Consider the following 25,371-nt stretch of genomic DNA (forward strand, 5'->3'; position numbering starts at 1 on the left):
TGTGTTTCATTTGAGGCCCGTTCAAAAATTAAATAAAACAGTGCATGGTTGATGGATACATAAGCAGATGGCGATCATTTCCAGCGGTTGATCCGTCGCAGCTGCACGTAGGCCAGGAACATGCAGACCAATACGATTCCCAGCAGAGCCACCTGGTTTTGCCAGAAGCCCCACACAGAGTAGTCGATGTCCTGGCTTTTCAGAAACACCTCCCCTGGGATACTGCAGCACAGACGAGAGGCTCAGCATGTGTGTGTGTGTGTGTGTGTGTGTGATTTAAGGAGTCAGTTATCAGCACTCACATGGTGGTGTTGCTGTAGAACAACGTTCCTGACATCTCATTGATAAATGCAGCCTGAGAGACAAAAAAAACAAACATATTGGGTTGAACAACTTCCTCATTAGAGACCAAAATAAGTAAATAAATTCAACGTCACTGCATTCATTCTCACAACCACACCTCTGCCTATTTTCCATATCTTACATTTAGTCCATATCTGAAAATACTGATCCATTGCAGCCAGGAGAGCCAGCTCAGCATGGCGTTGAGGTTCACAAGGAAACCCCCAAAGACCTAATAATGGGAGCATGAGGAAGGAAAAGAGGGAATAGCACACAAAAGAGGGCACATGATGCATATTCTGCGTATGTGTCTGGAGATCTCACCATCATGAAGACGAAGGGCAGAGCAATGAGGATGTTAGCCATGGCAAAGGAAGACACGCTGGCTGAGACGAGGAAGGCCAGACCGACGCCCGCCAAGCTGACCAGAGACATGGTCAGCACGAAACACAAGAAGGACACAAAGTCAGGCTTCAGTCCTGAAAGAGGGATGGAAACCCGGGAAACAGGAGGACGATGAGAATGGAAAACCACAGGATTGCCTTTAGCAGTTTCTCCCTGGTGCGTTCACACACGGCAGAGATGCCAAGCGATGATTCCAGATAAAAGGAGATCAACAGCAGGAGCATACATTAGGAGGGAAACTGGAACAGGCAGCTTCCTGTCATCTACATTTTATTTCCCAAGTCTGTGCAGAAAGAACTGGAGTTTCACTCCAGAATTAACTGCTTTCACATCAACTGGGGAAAATGACAAAAGCACATCCGCCCATGAATAAAACATCTCATCTGCATGATAAAACATGCTGCGTATCCTTTGTGTTTTTTCAGCACGTGTGAGAATTACCCATCATGTAGTAGGCGATGGCTGAGAACACAACGATGGGGATGATGCGGTTGGGAATGAGATCGGCGAGGATCTTGGACAGGAAGTAGACAGAGGTGCGGTAATAGCCACTGGAGTTCTCGTGTCTGCAACAGATATTAACATCAAGACTCTCAGGCAACACATTACCACAGAAATACAAACACTGCTAATGGATTTACAGCCTTCAATGGATTCAATACCTTTTAAAAAGCATTAACTGTGATACATACGTCTATGCACACCTCGTACATACATCTGCACTTCAACACAACTTTAATCTTTCACTCACATGAAGATCACCCTTTCATTGATAAAGAGTTCAACGGCAGAGAGATTCCCAAAGACCATGTTGATGATAAGGAAGAAGAACGCTCCACTCCTGGCACCCAGATATATATATATATATATACATAGAGAGAGAGAGAGACAGGGAAAATGTTATCCAATCATCTATTGGATAGTGAAGCAACCTAACCTGATTTTATCACTATAAACCTGTGTCATAAAAGTTGTTTCCTCATCTTGACATGATAACTTGACGCTTGCATATTTGAAAATAGTAGTAAATGGAAATCATTTACTACTATTTTGCCTTGACAGCCTGAACAAATATTCTCACAGCCTCTTCTGAAATGGAAATCACCACATTGAACTGCCCTCCTGTAATCATTTGAAATGAAAACCTTCAATAAAGAAAGGAAGACCTTTGATATTATCTTCAAATTGTCATGAAGTGGTCCTGTTGTATTTTGGCCTTGAGTTGGGCTGAGGAAAGGGGTCCCATTTACAACAGGAAGAGTGTGCAGAAATGAGCTCAGTGCAGATTTACTGATGGAGTTCTGCAGGTTATGCATACTGTACCTGTTCTGTATCGCCTCGGGCAGCGTTAAGGGCATTTGGTAATAAATGAGTCCCACCAGAATTGCAAAGAAGATGTTGAGAGCCAGCTGGGCGTAAGAGGTCTGAGGGTTCCTCAGACTGTTCAGCACTGTCCTGCCACACACCACGCGCAACTGACACACACACACACACACACACACACACACACACACACAGGAGAAATGTTTTATAGGCTTGATGACCGTACTAAGCAGGGTTCATCCAGCGGGCAGCCAAGCCAGACACTTTACAGCCGGCTGGCACCGTCATTAAAACTCTGTGAATATGATACATTAATTTCAATTTATGTTAATCACAAAATGCTGCTGAGCAGCTGAGGTTTTAATTCCCTCAAATGGATCATTATTTGGTTATATGGTTATTTAATGGAACAAACGTGTTTGAAGCGTTTCTGAATCGCTTAACTTGGCCGACCTGATAGGAGAAGGAGGTGACATAGTCAGCTGCCTCGTCTCGACCGCCGCCGCCTTCGGCAATGCTCTGGTTCACATGGGCCAACTCCTCCAGCATACTCTGGCACAGTTGGGACTGGCGGTACCTGGTTGCCAACGGGTTACACTCTACTGTGGGGAAGAGAGGGAGAGAGGCAATTAGACGGCCTCATGTTGTAGAGGAGAGTGTAATAAACTTCAATTTTTATATACGAGTCACTGACTCTTCTTGGGTGTAACCGTTTGTTGGAGGATACGTCACAGCCACTTCGTTTCGGTATGATCACTATGGTGTGGTTGCTAAACTCATCGCCCTCATACTTACTGCACAGCCATCATCATCAGAGAGCAAACGAGGGTTCCTTTAAGTCATCGAGTATTTCACTGTCCATGTGTGTGTGTGTGTGTGTGTACCTGCAGACAGCGATTCTAATGTGGATTTTGTCTCTCCATTTGTGATGTCCATGAAGAAATCTGCGGGGTTGTTGAACGCCTCAATTTGGTAGCCTGTACAAAAACACACATGCAACCCTGTAATCATTGGGTCATTCCGTGTCATTTCATCAAAAACCCCACCAATATCAGGATTTTAAAAAATCACTGCGACAAAATGAGGCAAAACACCCTCCTGATTTTTTAATATGATTTTAACAAGAATATGATCTTTCAAAAAAAGTAAGTTTGGACCTGATAAGTGTTGTCAGTTTTTTGGAATATGACTCTGAAGTTGGGCAAAGGTGTGTTTACTTCCATTTTTGAGCATTAATATCTGTGAAACTAATAATTTAAGAGAGACCATATTTTGTAGAATGTTTAAGCTAACACCAGAGATAGAGGCAGAAGTGATAGAAGTCTTTTATCTGCAAAAATGGGAGCTCAGCCACTCTTCAAATGTACCACTTTATCTCAACAAGCCTCATTTTAAGTACCTACCATACTAGGTTATCATTGAGCTACATCCCTGATATTTCATGTCTGGAGGCTATTAGTAACAGATATACACTGTAGAAATTTTGAAGGCCACAGGTGAGATAGTTTTCCAGATATTGCTGTTTAGAAATGGCTTTTCAGAGCACGATGCCAAAAACCGTCTAAACTACCCTTCATTCAATGATGTTTCATGAGAAAACTATTGACAGTAGAGACTTAATATTTTGGATTTTTCCTATTAACAAGTGTGTCTTTGTACTTGAATTTTTTCAGGACATTCTGAGATGTTCAGGTGGGAAGATTTTCAGAAATTTGATGAAATGACACGGAATGACCCAATTGCCTCCATAAAAAACAAGATATTGACAGGGTGTTAGAGAATTTGAATGGACAGTAGTTAACTATGTAGACAAGCAGTTTAATTTTCATTTGACGTGAATGTCGCTACATAGAGGTAGCTGACTGTCAAGCATCATAACTTCATATGGCAACACGATATCTTTCCCTTATCTACATCAGGATTCATCACATTATATGACAACACGTTCCTAGTCAAGGTCCGACGTGCTGTCAGAGTTACCACACGAACACACATACCGAGGTCTGTGAAGTACTCCAGTGCATGGGCGGCTGCTCCTGCATACACCACCTCCCCTTTATGCATCAGAGACAGGTGGTCAAACTGTCTGAAGATGGAGTAGCGGGGCTGGTGGATGGAGAAGATCACAGTCTTACCTCTTCTGGACAGCCTGGACACACATAAGGACATTTGCTTGTGTCCATAGAGTTCCAAGAAAGCAGTAGATGGTAACGGTACACGCTATTTGACCTCGCCATCTTCAGCAGCACCGTTGTCGATATTAATCAATGTAGTATGCGCTGCCTGATGTGGGATTACTTGGTCATTGTGTGTACCTGTGCAGTAGATTGATGATACAGTTTGCAGTGTTGGAATCCAGCCCGGTGGTGGGTTCATCCAGGAACAGCAGGGAGGGAGAGGTGATGAGCTCCATCCCGATGCTGCACCTCTTCCTTTCACCTCCAGACACGCCGCGGAGAAACTCGGTCCCTATCTGCACACATGTGGGTGTTCAACTGAAAATACTAAATACTCCCACTCGTGCAGCTGTGGGCTAATTGAATGTAATTTAGACTTACATTTGAAATGAAGTGTGTCTTAAAGAGCACAAATACATGTCTGACACCCATAAATGTAGGACAATGAAGAGGAAAGGAATACGTTTTTCCATTTTTGTGAATGTTATAGTTTGAACAGGGAAGGGATAATTTCTTTCTAATATGTGCTTCTGCTTATACCGGAGTATTTTAGTAAAGTAACAGCCTTTAAGGTTGAGAAAGACCTTGCAGTCCTCTTTCCAACACTGCTGTACAGTGGGTGACATGCAGCTATTAGCTTGTGTGTGTGTAGTGCTTTACCTTCGTATTTGCACAGTCTGTGAGACCCAGGTCTTGTATGATGGTATCCACTTTGTTGTTTTTATCCATGGAGGAATGATCCTGAGGGCTGAGACGCAAGTTGGCACTGAACAGGAGGTTCTCCCTCACAGACAGAGTGCCCATCAGGATATCATCCTGGAAGCACAGGGACCATGTAGGCATGACGTACTCGGAGGAACCCAAAGTATAATGATGTCAAACATGTGTGCATGTTTGTAGTTCTGTACCTGGACCACATAGGCAGACCTGAGCCTGAGGTCAGATGAGACAGCTTTGCCATCCACCAAGACGTTTCCTTGCTTCAGTCCAGCGGGGTCTTTTCTTCCTGCGATTACATCCAGGAGTCTGGCAAAAACAGAAGGAAGGTAAGATTCATGTGTGTGAGACGGTGCTCGTGTGCTCGCATGTACATGAACATGTTTCTTACGATGTTTTACCACTTCCGGTGGCACCCATGATGGCATTCATCCCAGGTTTCATGATGCCACTGCAACAACCAATCAGAAAATCTATTATGTTCATTTAAAATGACATACTGATTGATGGATTGCACTTTAATAATCCCCAGGGGGAAATTATTTTGCTACCAAGCCACCACACACAACAACATACATCAACAGGACAGTTGATAATCACTGACAGGACACAATAATCACAGACAGGACACTGATGGGACACAATAATCACAGACAGGACACTGATGGGACACAATAATCACAGACAGGACACTGATGGGACATAATCACAGACAGGACACAATCACAGACAGGACACTGATGGGACAATAATCACAGACAGGACACTGATGGGACACACAATAATCACAGACAGGACACTGACAAGACACAATAATCACAGACAGGACACAGATGGGACACAATAATCACAGACAGGACACTGATGGGACATAATCACAGACAGGACACAATCACAGACAGGACACTGATGGGACACACAATAATCACAGACAGGACACTGATGGGACATGATCACAGACAGGACACTGATGGGACACAATAATCACAGACAGGACACAATCACAGACAGGACACACAATAATAACAGACAGGACACTGATGGGACATGATCACAGACAGGACACTGATGGGACACAATAATCACAGACAGGACACAATAATCATAATCACAGACAGGACACTGATGGGAAATAATCACAGACAGGACACAATAATTCCAAACAGGACACTGATGGGACACAATAATCACAGACAGGACACTGATGGGACATAATAATCACAGACAGGACACTGACAGGACACAATAATCACAGACAGGACACAATAATCAGACAGGACACTGATGGGACACAATAATCACAGACAGGACACAATAATCACAGACAGGACACTGATGGGACACAATAATCACAGACAGGACACAATAATCACAGACAGGACACTGATGGGACACAATAATCACAGACAGGACACAATAATCACAGACAGGACACTGATGGGACACAATAATCAAAGACAGGGCACCGACAGGACACAATAATCACAACAAACCACCAGCATAAGTCACAACAAGAGCATCAGTTAGAACAAAAGCATAAATCCGAACATGTCAACAGCTCTTGTAAAAGAGTCTGATTGCGATCAGGAGACGGAACAAGGACCTGTATACTGTAGCTTTAAAAGCCAAAGATGAAATACTTATAATGCATCCCCTCCGGCTTAGGATCTGATCCCAGGACACATTTGACTTTGCGTCCGGATGATTTTCTACTTTCGTTTCAGTTTGCCGCAATATAACAACACAAGTTCCCATAAAAAAGGGACGTACAGGTTTGATTAAATGAGCTACAAAATGAGCCCGACTTGATCTCAGAACGTCATATTGTTAGATGTATAGCAGCCACGGTGCATACAGTATTAGTATAAAAATAGGACAAAGCAGTGAAGAAACACGTGGAGTGTTACATAATACAGGTAGCCCTGGAGTGCAGATATACAGTCGCCGCCGAGTGATAATGCATCCTACCTTACATCTTTGAGGATGTATTTTTCAGGACCTGTCTTGGAGCAGAACCTCGTCTCTTGAACACAGTAGTGCAAGTTGCTGAATGCGACAGTTGGCCCTCGTTCCTGGAAATACTCCTCAACACTGCAAACAATCTGCCCCCCCTTAGACATCTTCAAAAATAGAAGTGTCACCAGCAAAGAAGGAAAAGGGGGTCAGGAAGTGAGGTTCAAAGAGAGAGAGAGAGAGAGCGGTAGAGTCCGACAGCAACCTGTGCAGTCAGACAGAGAGATGCAGGTGAGAGAGCATGCAATCAGGTAGTTTGTTATAAACTCATCTGATCTTTGGAGCCTATGGACTTGTGACTATTCTCAAAAAGATAGTGTGACATTGAACTTTCCCCTAAAACAACAGCAGCCGCACACAAGGAGCACCACAAGATACATGGACATACTGTTTTAGTGGTGTACAATGCAGCTAATGCAGTCTCCATTGTCAACACCTGTATGTCATGGGGGAGCATTGGGGTCCTTTCATCAACACTTTGTGTAGCACAATGTTAACAGCTAAGAATAGAATAAGACAAGAAGCCAGGAGATTTTTTTTTTTTTTTTTTTATTGAAATGCTTACATTTTGCTGATAATACTTCCTCAGTGATGAAAGGTCCTGTAAGACAAACACAATGATGATGAAGTAATGGTATAAATCACTGCATACACCATGTTAGTTTAATGATTTGCGGCTGACTGTGTGTAATGTTTTGATGAAAGGTCACTCACCTGTTGTGTGTTCTTTTCAGGTGTTCTGGTCAAAACACTGCAAACAATCTGCTCCCACTAAAACAAAGCACCCATTTAAAGGTTCCAGGAGATACCACCTCACCTGTTGATTGGTGTAGGGGTGTCTGGGACTTTAGTTTGTATATTAGGAGTGCTAGGATTGAGTGGTAGGTGTTGAATAAAATAATGTCATGTAGAATACTTTATATTGAAATAATTTAGGTATATTCTGATGTATTTGTGTTTTGTTGCCTTAATTTGCTGCCAGGTGTGGCACAGATTACCCTGTACTGTGGGAGGGGTAAAGTGAATGGCAGTGACAGGCTATATAAGGCAGCCAGTTTCCAGCAAGCACAATAACTGCCAGGATGCACCAAACATCTGCCTCAGACATCCTAACAGTCTGAAAACAGAAAAGCCTCTGGGGGCAAATTAAATTCAATCTTCATTGTACCGTTTTGCTCCTATACAGCCTTCATGTATCTGACCAGTGGCTTATGTTAGCTTTTGGTTAAAAATTGCAGCATTATTGACATTAAGGAATCATGGATGACTCTTCGCCACTTGAGATTCTGTAGTATTTATTTCATATATACACACACACACTATTGCACATTTTTATTATTATTATTTATTTTATTGTTATGCACCAAAACACCAGGACTATGTGCAAACCCACATAAAAATGTTTCAGATTTTTCTGATTTCTTGGGTTACAATAGGGAGCATGAGCATGATTTAGCATGATACCAAAGTGTCACTTGGGCAATTTCTATGATCTTCAATTCAAACGTAGGGTTGCCATAACGGTGAATAGAAGCCTCAGACCAAAAGAAAGCAAAAACAGGTATGCAAGCGAAGACAGGTGGGAAGGGTGTCCTTATACTTTTGGCCAGATATTATCGTGGCCCACATTTCCATGGCAAGGCTGCCCCCTACTGTACAGAATGTCGTATAGCAGGCTAGAGAGAATGCCCTGGGTGGGATCAACTTTGTTTTTCTTTAACCTTTTCGCGTTTCGCCGTTGTCCAATCAGGCCTCGTGTTCAGCACAGAGAACCGCCTAGAAAAACAGCTACAGCCAATCGCCTTCCAGCACAGCGAGAAAATGGGCGTGTCCAGCAGCAGAAATTCTTAGGTGTTGTCATCGTGTTGCTTAGTTTGGTGTGTTTTACACTGGGCGTGCGGGCGGAATTCAAGACGTCCACAATGCGACTTTAACGGCAACTGTTTATTTGTTCTTTTCTATAGCGTGTTAGATTTGCGTAACGCATTTCTCTTTATTTAAGAATACAGAAGAAAGATAGTTAAGTATCTCCGGAATTCAATCCTATATCTTAACACGAAGGGCTAGCTTGTAAGCTACTAGCTAACGCCTAGCCATGGAGGAGAAGAAGAAGGAGGAGGGAGAAGCGGAGATCCAAGAGCACGGCCCCGAACACTGGTTCTCCAAATGGGAAAGGCAGTGCTTAGCAGAGGCCGAACGGGCCGATCCAAACGAGGAGGAGACGGAACAAAGCCAGCAGAAGCTGTGGCACCTCTTTCAGAACTCGGCCACCGCGGTAGCGCAGCTATACAAAGGTCTGTATCAAAGCTAGCGAAGTTCAAGCTGGTCGGTCAGAGCTAACAGTAGCTGTAGGCTAATCCTGCTAGCGGAGAGAGACACAAAGGGCACTGGCGAGGCTAACGGGGTTAGCTAGTCGCAGCGGTTTCTCATCGGCATAACAAGCGGTATCTGTTACCATGGTGCCTAGTAACACTACCATGTGTGATCTTTTAAACTTGTGTGAAGTCGATCGACATCGTGACTCCGTTCCGTTGCTCGCCGGTGGAAGCTAACGGTGCTAGCCGCCGCTAACAGCCGGTCACCGTGTCAGAGTGGGACAACGGGACCGGAGCGACTCTGGCCCGAGCTGTCAGAGGGCTTTCCGGGCTAAAACACAGCGATGCGTACTCCGGCTGAGTGGATCACCAGCTAACTAAGCTGCGTGTCTTTACACACACATATCGGTCGTATTTGAACATGGCTCACACTTAAAAAAAAGAATGTTTTTTCACCCGTTTAGTTACCTAACTCGTCAAAATGGCGATACACAGGGAGGAGTTTGCCGACCGAAAACAACTCGTTTGTTGTTGGTCTAACGGCGATAGTTGATTGTCGCATTGTTGTGGTAGATTTTTGACAAGAAGCTGCACAAAGACATTTTTATTCCAACACGCAAACCCATGTGGACTTGTGCTGATGACTGCATTTTTGTGTGTGTGTGTTAATAACCAGAACAAAATGGCGTTGAGATTAAAGTAAACATCTTGTCGTTTTTAAGTTCACTCTGCCCTGCGTGGTGTTTTGAACACTGCTGTTGTGTTTCTTGGAAATAACTTTGTTTCCTGTCAGCTTCTGCTTTTGGCACATGCTGAAACCGGGGCCTCCATCTGAAAGGTCTACGTTAAAATGGTGACATCATGGTTGGATTTGACCATTCAAATGGAGTAAAATGAATTTCGAGACAATGTTCGGACATCATCCCTCCCAACCCCCATTAGTCTTTACTTTGCAAAAGGCTTCTGCTTTTAAGCTCCCTCCAATGTATGTTCATAATGTAACACTGTCTGTAGCTTCATGAAATGTAATACCAGTGAGTCATTTACAGAGGAAACTCTATGGGCAGCTTCTGCAGTTTAGTCAAAGGTTCAATCGTGATGGGGTGATTAGAATTGGAGAAGTGCATAAGCTTTTGTACTTGTTTTTTTTTTGTGATAACCAGTTCTTTGTATAAACAGTTTTTTCTTAGCGCGTCCGTTCTGTAATCGTACTTTTCAAAAGGCCGTTGCAATTGTTTTTGTGGTATATGTGCCTTGGATGTGTTACAGGCGGCCATTAGATTAAATCTGAGAGTGGAAATGCTCTCATCCAAGAACAGCATGCACTGTTGGTTTCCTCCTCGGGAACACAAGTGGAATTGTATTTTAACGACTGTTTGGACTTGAAATTCTCTTACGGATAACATCGAGCCTGAGAACGGGAGTCTGACAACAACAATATCACTGGAAAGCTTTCATAACAATCTGACTAACTTCTTGACTCTCATTTCCAGATAGAGTATGTCAGCAGCAAGGGCTATCTCTCTGGGTGCCCTTCCAGAATGCAGCCACAGCTGTCACTAATCTGTATAAAGGCAAGTAACTTTGACTATCACAGTGGTTCACTGTCTGTTTTAGTTGCATGTTGTATGGCGTCCAGGAAGTACTGTATGTAAATGAGATATGTAGATGAAGTGTGTTTGCGTGCGTCCAGATTTACTAAAGGCATTTGTCCTTGTGTGTCATCAGAGAGTATGGAGGCCCGCCAACGGAGCTATGACCTGGGCATCCACTTAGGCCACCAGCGCAGGAATAAGGATGTGATTGCATGGGTTAAGAAACGCAGAAGAACAATCAGGCGTGAGGACCTCATCAGCTTCCTGTGTGGCAAAGTTCCACCACCACGGACAGCTCGTGCCCCACCGAGAGTTGCAATGGTGTCTGCGAGCCGACCATCGCCCCCAGAGACGGGCAGCTCTGTGGAGACCGACCTGCAGCCTTTCAGAGAGGCCATAGCACTGCATGGTAGGTCAAAAAAATGCCACGTCCAGCAACAAGATGCTGCAATATAAGAATGAGGCGTTAAGAGTTCATAGTTACCTATAACTTCATGTTGTCTTTTCTTTTAAATTCCAGGCCTTAGCGGTGCCATGGCGAGCATTTCTGTGCGTTCCGGTCCCCCTGGTTCCCCGACTCATCCTGCCCAGTCTCTCAGTCGTCGTAGGAATGGTCTTCACGACGTGGACCTCAACACCTTCATCGCCGAGGAGATGGCACTCCATTTGGATTCCACAGCCAATCGTAAACGAGGCCCTGCCCCCTGTAGTGACGTCATCACAGACTCACCTACTCATAAACGTAACAGAATGCTCTGAACTTTTCCTACACCACTAATCCCTCTTCTGTCCTATCCTTGGTGGCCGACTGGACAGCTGATGAGGACTGATGCCTTGACCACCTTTGAAATCTTCCTCCTTTTCATCTTAGTTGCAATGCTACAAATAAAGAAACCTAACTGTTACCAATCCATTTATTCCCTTTTTTTTCTTTTACCCCCCCCTCTCTGTTGTCTCACGTCCTTTCCATAGTAGTGTTCTAGTTTTATTCCTCTTTGGTTGCCCCCAGTAGACCCTCAGTGAAGCCAGCACACGTCGCATTTGAAATCGTTAAATTGCAGGATGTTGCATTTAGACATTGTTCTTTTGGCCAGGCTCCTTTACTCACCCCTCTGACATGAACCGGGCTGGTGCCTACTGTTTGCAGTTCTCTTCTCCTCTGCGGAGTGCTGGCCAATCCAGACTGAACTGAACCCCCGGCTCCTCGGGATGCTAAACCACCTCGCTGTGTGGCTCGACTCAAAAAGCTCGTCTGCCTGTGTATCTCATTCTGCTGCTGTTCTGTGTGTTTGCATATCTGACAGCAGAACTGCCACTTACTGTGTTGTACTTGTCTTTGCCTTTTGAGAAAGCTGCTACAGTATCTCTGGTTGTTGTGCAACAGCGAGTGTGTGTGTGTGTGTGTGCGCGTGTGTCTGTATGTGTGCCTGTTGAATGCGAGGTTCTGGCAAATCCAGAACCAACTTGACTGAATTATTTCCCATTTTGCTTAAATTAATCCTGTTTGTTTTTTTTATTTAGTTGCTCTTTGCAGCCCAACATGGATTTTTATCACAAAGCAGGACAGTCAAGATTTGCTTAAATGTATAATAAGCAACAATATCCTAAAAACAATGTGTAGATTGATACAAACTCTCAATCATCACTTATGAACCACGGAGACCCTGTCCTCTGCCTGTACTTTCTCTCGTCTACCCATTTTGCTGTCTTGGGACTCTTCAGAGTGTCACCAAAGAGCATTTGGGTGTCACCCTCCTCCCCTAGCCTACAAGCAGGGTGTGCAGCCCGTTCTCATTCCCTGATCAAACGCCATCGCTTGGCCACGCCCCCTGGCGGACCTAGGCTCACAGACACACAGAGAGAGCAGGCAGGCCACACCTGGATGAAGTGTGCATTGGGCTGCATTCAAAATCTGGCACCTTCCTACAGGTTTGTGAGGAGGTGTGGATATTTAACTGCCATCAAAACAATCAGACAATAATGTTTTATCCTTCGTATTCACAGCTTTGTCGGTCCCTCTCTTCATTCTAGCTTGCTCGACCACCGCCGCTGCTCCCTCGCTCTGAGTGAATTTAACCCACTGTTTACAAACGGCAACCAACAATGTGACTAGATATTATACCTTTAAGAACCCATGTCCTGCATTCTTCTTTGCAAGATTCCAGTCGCACTGTTTTTCATAGGTATTGTCACGTTTACAAATGATCCAAATATACACCAATTACCTGTCCGCATCCAAACACATTATTCTTGAGTATTGGTTCTTGCATTTTGGCATTAAGAGCAGCAAGAGTGTATTTACCTACTTTTACATTTGGCTCTTTGATAAAAACAAACTGGTGTGTTGGCATCATTTTGTCTCTTGTACTTAAAAGGATAACAACACTTTCACACTTGTGATTTTAGCTTTAAACATATAAAGTTACAAGGGGGGGCATTTGCCTGTGAACTAGTTGGAGCCCATGGCTGTGGTATTTTATTTTTGCTTGGCCAACTCATGGACAATTCTGTGTATGTGTGCGTGTGTGATGGTTCAGCAAGGCTTCGGACACTTGTTTTGCGATTTTCACACACTGCTTTGTGATACAATCTTGTGTTACGTGTGTAAATAACATGTAGGTGCTGTTATATGTGGTACATATTGTAAAAAAGAAGTACAAATCCATGTACAATAACAATTCTGACATTAAAGAAAATACAAGAGTTTGTCTAAGTTGTCTTTGAGTTTCCTACCTGAGTTTAAGTTTGTTATTGTATCTACTGCAGAGCGGCGTTGACTAATTTCAAACAGATTTTGAGACAGTGCAGTTCCACTTTGCAAACACACGGGGGCGACGCAGACTACTTTTACTGCTTTCTCTTCTTCTCAAAAGAAGCTTGTGCAGCTAAACACATCAACAGGGACCTAAAATGCCACTTTCACAGACAGATAATAAAATATTGAACATGCAAACAAGATTTTGATCGGTGCATTCCATTAAAAAAAATGAACTAACATTTTTATAGCAAATGAGGAAACTAAAATAAAATGAGTATGAGAAGAACCCATTATAACAAATAAGGGACACATAAACAACATCCTGACTAAATTATGTATTTAAAAGTGTCATTTGATGTGACTCAGTGCATTAGTGTGCAGCTGTAGTCGCTATGACGAGTAATAGTAACGATCTTCGGTGGCAGCTTTTAACCCAACAAAAGGAAAGACCTGGAACGACATGGATGTCAGAGTTTGGAAAGCTTATGACATCTGCTAGGTTGAATATGGTGCCGTTTGTATTTCTAGATAGTCTTACATTTTTTCCCCAACACGCTACAAATTTCATCCAATCCTAACCTGATGTGGAACATGAAGCCTACAGGATCACTGTGGAAATTGATTACGTTGTCTTTTGGTATCCCATTAGGTTTTCCTGTAACTGCCCAATTTTTGTCCACCAGTCCTATTTGCCCAAATTTAGATGATGCATGCACATCTCAACTCGCAGCATACCCACCAAATGGGATGGCAGTTCACCTTTATGGAGCACAATGGCAACATTAGAATTTTCATTGTCCGTCCTTATCAGTCACGAGCCTGACTCTTCAAATTCAGCAAAATTAATCTTTTTGATTATCTGCTATCATATGTATTTAAGTGCTGATCTGGATCCCGAAGCAGATTAACACATATATTATATAAAAAATAAAGCATTTAACAATCTTGGTGAGTGAATAGGCTGCTTTCTCCTTTTATGGCCCTTGATGGAAAGCAATTGTCTGATTTATGTGGGGATTGTAAGAAAAATGATTGGGTTATTGAACCTTTTTTTGCCTGGGTCCAGAACACTGAATCCACCCACTCCACCGAGTGGAAATGGAGTGCAACCAGTAGACAATTGTGTGTGATAAAGGCAAGAACCTTTTAAACACTGGCCTATCGAATGGTATCTGGACTACGATCCTGCAAAATTTGATAGCAATGACAACATGATCATTTTTAATGGTCATTCCTTAGTAGCCACGAGTCTGACTTATTGAACCTTTATTTACTAAAAGAGGCGACGTATAAAGAGTTCAAAATGTTACACTCAACTTTAAACCTCAATTTCTTAATGGAACAAAAAATGAAGCCACGAGGTGCACAGTAGGAGTGAAATTGGAAATTTGACGTATGAACAGAGCACAGGGCACAGAAATAAATTATATATCCAGGGTGAGATAAAATAATGAGGCCCGCTATCCTGCCCCCCCCCCTTCAGCCAAAAGAAATATTATAATACCCTCCCTCTTTTCTGACCCCGGATCGCCCTCAATTAACTTGCAATGGGTTCCTAAAATAAACCAAAAAATGGTGTTTCCCCTTTTTATAGCATAAGTCTTTGCAAGGATTTGGTTCCACGTCCATCTCTTATCTGACAACCGGGTTGACCTCAGCAACAGCACACACACACACACACACACACACACACACACACACACACACACACACACACACACACACACACACACTGCTGTCCATCTTCACTTAATCACCACCAGAGAACCACCTCGCCAAAAGACAGCAACAAAGGAGGTGACACATCCCCCGACAGAAGCTACTGTGTCAAACGCACTTTTGGGGTCACCTTTATGGGCTCGCCCAAGTAAACGCCACCATTTGATCTCCTGACTCTTCCAGTCCATCACCGCAGAGGAGGATAAACATCTGCACCATCTATCCGCCAAATCCGGGGAGAATATCTGTTCTTGCTTTCCTCCGCTAACACTGCGCGGTTGTTTTTGTTTCATCATGTATCTGAGGGCTCAGAGGCTGCTATTTGATGGAACCATGGAAGAGGAGCAGAGCTGACCGCAAGCTGTTTCACACTTCAAAAGAAGCACTGTGCATGTGTGTGTGTGTGTGTGTGTGTGTGTGTGAGGGAGAGAGAAAGAGAAAGAGAGAGACATGACGAGAAGCAACAAGTGTCTGAATGTTCCAGAAAACCCCTCGAAGATGGCCATCTGGGCTGCAGCTCACACACAAACACACACTCATGAACACACACATATATAGGTGTCTCCTAGGATGCCGTCTGGTCTGAGAGAGAGAGTTGGTGGTGTGTCTTATGAACCATTACCGACACACACACACACACACACATAGCAATTGTGTGTGTCTGTGTGGGCTTGACCATTAGGGAGTCTTCAACGGCAGACAGCTGGCGATCAATGATGCACTAGTTATCCCCGTGTGTGCGACGACGTACACAGCATCAACACAATGGGCTAATGTTAATTGCTGCACCAGCTTGCGCTAATTGATGGAGGACAGCGTGCTCACACACACACACACACACACACACACACACACGTATTAGCACATGCACATAAACAGAAGCCAATCAGGCAGACTGAGAATGTGTCCCGAGAGAGATAGAGCAGCCGGAGAGCAGGGGTGGTGGTGGTGGGAGATGGAGAGGTGGTGGAGGAGACGGGGAAGGAGGAGAAGAGGAGGATGAGAGGTTAAACACTCCCCGGAGACGGCCTCTAGTCGGGTTCTTAGTTTTGTGCACATAGGATACGGTAGGTGAGCGGCGCGTGGCGTGCATGAAAACACAAAGTCTGAGAGATTGCCTCCTATTTTTGGGTCTGCTATGTTTTTGTGAATGTTCCTCCTCTTCAAAAGGAGACCCTCCCCCTCCCCTCCCTCCATCCTTTTCTCTCAAACATAAACATGCTTGAGCACACACACACACACACACACACACACACACACACACACACACACACACACACTCCCTGCGCACCAGCATGTCCCTGTCTTCCACAAATGCCATGAAAAAAAAAAACCCACGAGCTGATCACCATAGCAACACGTTATATATCTTCCAGCAATATTTATCCAACCCAGAGAGGAGGGGGTTGTGGTGGTGGTGGTGGTGGTGATGGTGGGGGTGGATGGAGAGGGGAGGTAGAGGTGGTGCTGGTGTGTGAGGGACGGTCGTGATGCAACTCCTCATCAAACGATCATTATAGAAGAGGGGTTGCGGTTCAGGCGGGTGGCCACCGGGCGGCAGCAGCGTCCAGCGTAGCAGGACGGCAGCGGCATCTCTTCCCGAGACGACACGCTTCCAGTCATGTGTCACGCACGGCTTACAGGTTTGAGGTTTACCATCCCGACCAAATACTACACCGGCTTGTTTCACTTATATTAAGGCGTGTCGTTGAGTGAAATTGGCTTTCGGGGTTTGTGCGTCCGACGTCTGCCACCATCTTTGTGGTACATGAGTGACAACCGCTGGACCAAACGAGAAAAAAGGCAGAAAAAGAGGAAGCGGTTCCAGTGCATCCTCAAAAGCAACAGCTACCAGTGGGATACTGGGCACGCATTAAAGGATGGGGGTGTAAAAAGAGAAGAGAAAAGAAAATGAATGTTGGGGCAGAATGAGAGGAAGAATGATTGCAAGGCCCCCCTCCTCCCCAAGCCTGAGGATTAGATGTTGTGCTGCTGGCTGCAGATGGGTTTGGGCTTGATTCTGTATGCGTGTGCACAGCACATGTGTGTGTGTGTGTGTGTGTGTGTGTGTGTGTGTGTGTTTGCTTGTGTGTGTGGGTTTATTTTTTGGGCTCAGGAAGCAGGTTAAGCAAGGAGGGGAGAGAGAGAGAGAGAGAGAGAGAGAGAGAGAGAGAGAGAGAAGAGAAGAAAAGGAGGGAGAGGGGAGTGAGGAGGAGGAGGATGAGAGGAGGGAACAGGATGAAAGGATGTAGGTGAGTCTAGGAGGAGAGGAGGCCTAAATCCTCACTGAGCTCCAGGGAGAGAGCAAGTACACACTAATGATGTGAGAAAAGGGGAAATGTAGAAAGACAGAGGAAAACAGGAAGAGATTGACAGTGTGTGTGTGTGAGAGAGAGAGACAGCGAGAGACATATAGACAGGAAAGGGGTTAAATAAAAAGTTTAAGTGCAGCACAAGTCTCCTTGCACACAGGTTTATATAGAAAAACCCAACAGGACCTGACAAGAGTCTGATAGGATCAGCTCCTCCATGTGTTCACTCACTCATACACACCCACACACTTGCCCTCAGACACACACACACACACACACACACACACACACACACACACACACACACACACACACACACACACACACACACACACACACACAGTCCCACTTGCCCTCTCCTCAGAACTGTTTTCATTTTTCCAATATTCTGTGCTTGAAGTCATATTTTCGTTTCGGTACATTTCAGATTTTCCGGAGAGTCTTTACCTGGAGTGACTCGGTGAGCCATTAGCCTTCGCCAGAGCTGGACCCGTACCGCACCTCCTCCGTGGCTCCATCGCTCTCCTCGCCATTAAGTTGGGAAAGATAGCCTGAAAGACAGGAAAGTGCTGTTTTCAGCCCATTGGTTATAAACATGACCTTGCCGTGCTCTTCTCTGGAGGACATGGAGATGTGGCGATGAGGCCTGATGTTGGCGAGCGCTCGTCTTTAATACTGAAATGACTATTGCTTTTATTCAGGAAATTAAAATGGACAACATTGTGATGATAGATGAAGTAATGTAACATTTACTGAGCTTTGTTTTTAGCGTTTACTTTGAGGTTTTATGTTTTAAAATGAGACTAAACCTCAAACATTTGTTAGCTTGTCAAATGTGAGGATTTGTTGCTTCTTGCAGTTTTATATCAATGTCTCCTTTTAATTATTTTGGCAGGGATTATGTTTTTGCCTCTAACAGTAGAGACATGACAGGAACTGGAGACTGCCAGGAGGTGTCGATTTAAATCATTGTAATATTATTATTATTATTATTTTTTGCTGTTGGTCAAAAAGAACATGCTAAGAAGACATATCTCTGAGAATTAGAGCAGCGATCCGTTTTCCATTTTATATAAAACGATCAAACTATTTGTGGACTATGTAAGTAATCTTTAGATCTGCTTTGTGAAACGTGAATCTTTTGGGTCGCCCTCGTAGGAGTGAAACAACCAACCGTTATCATCCAATACTTTCTTCTATGCTCCACCTTTTAGACTCTGGTTTTACAGCTTGCAACTTTACTGTTTGTATTCAGTCTCACTGCTCTCATCAACCTCATTTACAGCAGCAGCAACAACACAGATCACTTTCAGAAAAAAACTAAACTCAAAAAACCCACTCATAGCCGCGAGGCACCAAACAACAGACTCAGTTTAGCTACCTGGTGAACAAAGTCAAGCATTTACCAGCTAAAAGAGACAATTATTCTCCTCGGGAGTCGGTGGAGACCAAAAGAGAGCGAGATGGAAATATTGGACTTCACATTCATTAGGTGGCCATTAGGAGCTTCTAAACATGTGTCACAAAGGGACTCGGGCTGAGGAAGCAGATCATTGACCTGCCTGAGCCCAGCAGGTACGGCGACACCCTGATCCTGACTAAGATTACTAACTGAGGCCGGCAGGATAACTCCAACCCGGCTAGACATATCATTTGGGAGGTAGTGCTGGAGAATTGAAAAGGGCCCGAGTCCTTTTCCTCACTGGAGGTCAGTTAGAAAGCTTGTTAGTGGAAAGGGCATAATTTTCATTTCAGCTCTGGAGGAGACATCTACTGGGAACTGCTCAAGCCACTTCATTTCTATTCTTCAGTGACGAGAGCACTATGCTCTTAATGTGTATAATATACTGCATATGCTATATAATGTCTGGCAGTTAACATGACAAAGTGACCTGAACACTGAACTGAGAAAAGGGAGGAGCGTTTTAAATGTGAAGAAAGGGGAACTTTCCAGCCCAGCCATTTCCATGCCAGATTCACTAAGCTACTGCAGATGATCAGTGGTGGAAGAAGTGCATACTTTAATGAAGTAAAATACTGTAACATCTACTCTGTATAACATTGACATATCAAGATAGGAATAAACATGTATATATCTTAAGAAATACACACTGTGCTCATGTGAAACATATGCAAACATCAACTAACTGAAAATATGCACATTTCATTGCACAATATGCACAATATGGTACAAAACTGCAGAGATATAAGCGGTGGTGGATGTAACTAAGTACTGAAGTACTGTACTTCAAGTACAATTTTTAAGGCACTTGTACTTCCATTATGCTAAATGCTACTGCTACTTTACATTTCACCACTACATTTTGGAAGCCAATATCACCACATAAAATATAAATACACAAATACATAATCATTTATTATAAAATATTAAGTTACCTGGCAGTATATAATGACATTACCTCGGCCTTTATCACTAATTATAATCCAGTGATATATATATATATAATTGGTACTATATTTTGATGATGATATTGATAATTTGACTTAAGATTTCAGGTACATGACTTTTACTTCCAGTATTTTGGGGAGTATTTTTTTTACACTAAAGTATTGATACCTGAGCTGAGTATTTCACCTCTGGAAATAACATTAAAGGGGACATATTATGCAAAACTGACTTTTTCCTTGCTTTAGTTTGTATATTTGCGTATCCGGGGTGTCTCCCGACCCCTTAAACATGAGTTTTGACAACTAAGTCAATATTTAGTAACTGGCAGAGTCAGGAATTTAGTCTCTAAACGAGCCGTTTGGATTTTGACCGTATTGTGACGTCACAATCCGGTCTTTTGCATATTCTTGCATAGTCATTGCATTTTCATGGCATATCCCCGCCCACATTACGCCGGCTACCTGAACAAGGATCCGCCATTTTTTCTTACTCGCTTCACTTGTACTCAGCCTAACCGCCACCATGTACAAGCCGAAAGCCAAGCACTGCTGCTCTGTCATCGGATGCACGGGTCCTCATATGGGTCCACGGGGCCGCCTGGTGCCGGGGTCGTCTGGAGCTCGCCATGAGTCCGTCAGGCCCGAGAGTTCGGCCGGGGTTTTGAGCCTATAATCGGGGGGGTTACCGGCAGAGTTCCCGGTTCTCCGGTGCGGACTCTTGTGGCCCTGGGCGGGCCGGTGTTTTAGTGAGGACCACGGGCTTTTCACCATGGTCTGGGGGCATCAGGGCCGAGAGTTCGGCTGGGTTTTTGCGTCTATTAACCTGCGGGAATCCCCGCAACGCGTCCGAGGGTTTACGGGTCTATGGACGGAGCCGAAGTCCGGCTTCGCTGTGCGTAATTGTGTCGTGGCGCGGAGCTGGACCGGCCGGTGCTTAAGTGAGCTGCACGGGCTTTTCACACAGCCTTGGGGGCACAAGTGGCCCGAGTTCGGCCGTGTTCAGCTGTCTGTTTCCCGGCTGGTTTGCGTGCGGCGCGTCTTGGCGTTTCGCGTTCGACGGAGAGTCCGCCTGTGTGGACTCTTGTGGACCTGGGCGGGCCTGTGTGTTAGTGAGGACCGCGGGCTTTTCACCATGGTCTGGGGGCATCAGGGCCGAGAGTTCGGCTGGGTTCTTGTGTCTATTTACCTGCGGGAATCCCCGCGACGCGTCCGAGTGTTTTACGGGTCTACGGACGGAGCAGAAGTCCGGCTTCGCGGTGCGTCATTGTGGCGCGGCGCGGAGCTGGACCGGCCGGTGCTTGGGTGAGGTGCATGGGCTTTTCACACAGCCTTGTGGGCACAAGTGGCCCGAGTTCGGCCGTGTTCAGCTGTCTGTCTCCCGGCTGGTTTGCGTGCGGCGCGTCTTGGCGTTTCGCGTTCGACGGAGAGTCCGCCTGTGTGGACTCTTGTGGACCTGGGCGGGCCTGTGTGTTAGTGAGGACCGCGGGCTTTTCACCATGGTCTGGGGGCATCAGGGCCGAGAGTTCGGCTGGGTTCTTGTGTCTATTTACCTGCGGGAATCCCCGCGACGCGTCCGAGTGTTTTACGGGTCTACGGACGGAGCAGAAGTCCGGCTTCGCGGTGCGTCATTGTGGCACGGCGCGGAGCTGGACCGGCCGGTGCTTGGGTGAGGTGCATGGGCTTTTCACACAGCCTTGTGGGCACAAGTGGCCCGAGTTCGGCTGTGTTCAGCTGTCTGTCTCCCGGCTGGTTTGCGTGCTGCGCGTCTTGGCGTTTCGCGTTCGACGGAGAGTCCGCCTGTGTGGACTCGCGTGGGGCTGGGCGGGCCGGTGTTTGACCGATGTCCGAGGGCTTTTCAGCAAGCTCTGACGGTGAGAGTCCCGACAGTTCGGCGTGGTTGAGGTCTCTATTTAACGTCTGGATTCCCCGCAACGCGTCCGAGGGTCTACGGGTCTGCGGCGGAGCAGAAGTCCGGCTTCGCGGTGCGTAATTGTGGCTTGGCGCGGACCTGGACCGGCCGGAGCGTGACTGAGCTGCAAGGGCTTTTCGCCCGGGTCTGAGGGCACGGGTCCCGACATTCCGGCCCGGTTCGATTGCCTGTATACGGGCAGGATTCTCGGTGGCGAGTCCGGCAGCCATTTCTCCCCCGAATCAACCGTTGTTATGGTTACAAAATGGCGTCCTCACGTCTTACGCCCGGCAGGAAGAGGTGGGCGGTGCCAAGACCGTTTGGGCGGCGCACGCAGTAGCTCATTAGCATTTAGAGGGAAAGTCACTGAATCCGGCCGCTGAAAGCAGGGCTGTGAAACTGGTATGTTGAGAACCCTGCTGTGCTCAATCCTTGGGTTTTTTCGACCAAAGCATGTTACTATCATTCCATTTAGACATCAAAGACCCATGTCAACAAGCAGAAATGAGCATAATATGTCTCCTTTAACAGTAACCGTCAGTGCTACAACACCGCCCCCTACTGGCCGATAAAATAACTGCGTGGTGCTATCACCGGAAGTTGTTGAGCTCACCTTAATTGACGAGCTGACGTAATTTATATAACCGCCAACAATACTGCAAACTAACACTATAATAATGTCATAAAGTTACACTGAAAACACGACTCCGGTTTGACAAACTAGCGACAGTCACACAGTTAGCGTTAGCTGCTAAGATGTAGCTACATTGAGTTAGCCGTTCCAGCGAAGCTAACGGTTAGCAACTTAGCAACCTGATTACAGCAACTCACCGTCGATACGCGGACTTTCACACCAGGTAGCTGCCGTAAACCGTTAATATCCAGGAGATACGATCCGTCTGAAGGTGCGTGGTGGACTTCACACTGCTCAAAGGGAACGAGGGTTAATGTAGTTCTGATTGGTCCAAAGCGAACCAGAGTTCAGGGAGGTGGACGTAAAGGGATACGTCACCGCTAGAGGGCGCCGTTTCCACATTCAAAAATAGGATTAACGCCTTTATTGATCCCCGATATGTACATTTGGGTTTTAATAAATACCTACAGATAAATAAAAAAAGAAGGTTTTACTTTTCTCCAACCTCGTGTTTTGCTCACTGCTTTTGGCAAGATGACGAGGTCACCGCTGCTCAGCCTTGGGATGAGGCCAATATTGCTGACCGGAAAGTTGCTCTCAAGGGCTTTCTGCAGAAGGGTGAAAGTAACAAGCTGGCAACAAAGTCAGATCCCTCAGTCCCGGTCTGTATCGGAGAATGTGGACGTGATTCAGTAGCTCATCAGGGAAACTTAAGTCCTGTGGACTCAATTTAGCAAAAAACAAACATGAGGGGAAGTGTTTATAAGTGGATGATGCTTGTCTGTTTTGACACTGGGATTAAAATTCTCACTTCCTGGTCTCGGAGCCACCTGGCTCCTGGTGTCTGGGTTTTGGCGTGGGCAGAGGATGGTACCACGTGGTGATGGGTGACAACTTTCAGGGTGATGTTGTGAGGATAGTGTTAAAGTCCGGAGCTCTGACGGAGTGTTTCCAGGGGTAGAAGCATGTGTTGGAGTTATTTCATTATTTTATGAATAAATGATGAGCTCGCCACTACTCCGCCAATGTGCAGCTGTGTGAAAACGACCACGATGCATGAGACTCTGTCTGTTACTCGGAGAGACGGGATTGCCATGGACACTCTGGAGTTAATTGAGGGGGATAAATGATTTATATGAAATATTAGCAATGACAAGTCTCCTTGTCTCCCTGTGAAATTGCACCTGTGGTAAGTGGATTCAACCTGACACATCCTGTTGTGCTTAAAGGACGAGGTCTAAATGTTTCAAGCCGATCTCAATACAATCCTCCTTTATGCACGCCTTTATGTATATTGAAAGAGTTGCTGTGATGGTTCCTCTTATCCTAGACTGGATCTAACTACTGATAGGGTATTTTATCGAGTAGAACAAAGGTTTACAACAAGTCATCCGCCACGTGGGGAAAGCTAAGTAAACAACAGCCTTCCTGGATGCATCGTTCTCAGGCCAATATGCAGAAGAGGCAGTTATTCAGTTACTGCAGCACGATACAGATCTAAATCGAATATAGCGTGAAGTGAATGTGAGTGAACGCGTCGGTCCTCCATCACTGCCGACACAAGTCGTTTAGAGGGAGAATGATGTGCAGTGAAGACCGTCAGGGTGAGTTTGTGTAGCACTTTATTTATACATCTATGCACACCTGAAGAATCTCTGCAGAGCAAACTGTCACATTGTGGTGTTACTTTCAGAAAACTACACTAATTGAACTTTCACTAAATTCCGCCCTCGCACGCAGACCGGCCAATCACGGCGTAGCAACGGCCCAGAGTCTGACAGCTCCCCGCCTCTGCTCCACAGACTCTCATGTCAACATTTCAGATGTAGTCATGGTTAAACGTTACGTAATAGTGATACTCGGAACGGGATATACAGTTAGTGACAGTGTGGGCTCCGTGGTAGCAGCGAGGGGCGGGGCTTAGCGATTGCTCACCTGCTGACCCTAACATCTGAGAAGATCTTTGCACCTCCTTCAGGTTGGCTAAACACTCTTCTTCCAGTGGATCAAGTATACCTGAGACCCCCTGCAGTTTGAGGACCAGCAGCCCACTAGGGTGGATGATGCCGTCCTCTGCACGCTCCACCGGGCCGACTCTCACTTCAATGAGCCAGATGGTTACGTGAGGATTATCTTCTTTGATTTTTTTCAAGTGCATTTAACACCACCCAACCCCCTTCATGCTCTGCTTGAGGGGACGGGGGGGTGGAGACCTCCAGACCACCTGACGGGATGAACCTAACATCAGTCCTGTTTACATTCCTTGTGATGGAAATGATCAAACTTCCCTCCAGGAATACAGTGCTGTTTTCAGGTGTGCATCTGAACGCCTGGTCCCTGAACACAGACGCACAAAGGGACTTTTCCTACGGAGGCTGCGGTCTTCTGCATGGCTCGGTCGTGTACTCTTTTAAGCTGCACGGCAGGCGAGGAACGCTCGGCGGCTGGACAAGCTGGTGGGAAAAGGGGGGGAGGTTTCACTCGCTGTGAACTTGAAAAGATGCACGCAGAGCGAGGACAATGTCACTCATCGCCTCCATGACATCCTGGAGGGCCGGAGAAGCAGCGCCATGGACGCCTCATCTCGCTGTACGCTTCAGAAGATCCTTTGTCCCCACATCCCTCCCACTCTCTGCTAACTGATCTATCTATATTTATGTCTATATGCAATTAAGAATTGTGTGTTCAACCTTTACACTCTTCAGTCCGGAGCCGTGGACCGGCAGTTTCTCCTCACACAGAT

The 25,371-nt window shown here is 45.5% G+C and overlaps 2 protein-coding genes across 2 annotated transcripts; one reads left to right on the plus strand and one right to left on the minus strand.

Annotated features, from left to right (window-relative positions):
• Nucleotides 1-66: 66 nt before the first annotated feature.
• Nucleotides 67-7,093, minus strand: abcg2b (ATP-binding cassette, sub-family G (WHITE), member 2b). The gene is made up of 15 exons (XM_084005262.1): nucleotides 6,933-7,093; nucleotides 5,356-5,415; nucleotides 5,156-5,273; nucleotides 4,908-5,063; nucleotides 4,386-4,543; nucleotides 4,068-4,219; nucleotides 2,955-3,047; nucleotides 2,524-2,672; nucleotides 2,071-2,222; nucleotides 1,499-1,588; nucleotides 1,189-1,313; nucleotides 667-821; nucleotides 485-574; nucleotides 303-355; nucleotides 67-222 (listed from the first exon to the last, which is right to left on the minus strand). Exons 1-15 carry the CDS (start codon nucleotides 7,082-7,084, stop codon nucleotides 75-77), a joined length of 1,851 nt encoding a protein of 616 aa, XP_083861388.1. The 5' UTR covers nucleotides 7,085-7,093; the 3' UTR covers nucleotides 67-74.
• Nucleotides 7,094-8,860: 1,767 nt separating this feature from the next.
• On the plus strand, nucleotides 8,861-13,591 carry hapstr1b (HUWE1 associated protein modifying stress responses b). The gene is made up of 4 exons (XM_084004858.1): nucleotides 8,861-9,271; nucleotides 10,786-10,870; nucleotides 11,025-11,296; nucleotides 11,408-13,591. Exons 1-4 carry the CDS (start codon nucleotides 9,073-9,075, stop codon nucleotides 11,644-11,646), a joined length of 795 nt encoding a protein of 264 aa, XP_083860984.1. The 5' UTR covers nucleotides 8,861-9,072; the 3' UTR covers nucleotides 11,647-13,591.
• The last annotated feature ends 11,780 nt before the right edge of the window (nucleotides 13,592-25,371 follow it).

This window comes from Eutrigla gurnardus (genome assembly GCF_963514095.1).
Source record: "Eutrigla gurnardus genome assembly, chromosome: 3".
NCBI lineage: Eukaryota > Metazoa > Chordata > Actinopteri > Perciformes > Triglidae > Eutrigla > Eutrigla gurnardus.

What these genes read in the sequence shown, in the direction of transcription:
- abcg2b (XM_084005262.1), bottom strand. Translation starts at nt 7,084, where the DNA reads ATGTCTAAGGGGGGGCAGATTGTTTGCAGTGTTGAGGAGTATTTCCAG. An exon ending in CATCGCCTACTACATGATGG is followed by an intron (nt 822 to 1,188) that starts GTAATTCTCACA and finishes TCCCTCTTTCAG; the next exon opens with GACTGAAGCCTGACTTTGTG. An exon ending in TGCCCTTCGTCTTCATGATG is followed by an intron (nt 575 to 666) that starts GTGAGATCTCCA and finishes TCCCATTATTAG; the next exon opens with GTCTTTGGGGGTTTCCTTGT.
- hapstr1b (XM_084004858.1), top strand. Translation starts at nt 9,073, where the DNA reads ATGGAGGAGAAGAAGAAGGAGGAGGGAGAAGCGGAGATCCAAGAGCAC. An exon ending in GGTAGCGCAGCTATACAAAG is followed by an intron (nt 9,272 to 10,785) that starts GTCTGTATCAAA and finishes TCTCATTTCCAG; the next exon opens with ATAGAGTATGTCAGCAGCAA. An exon ending in ACTAATCTGTATAAAGGCAA is followed by an intron (nt 10,871 to 11,024) that starts GTAACTTTGACT and finishes GTCATCAGAGAG; the next exon opens with TATGGAGGCCCGCCAACGGA.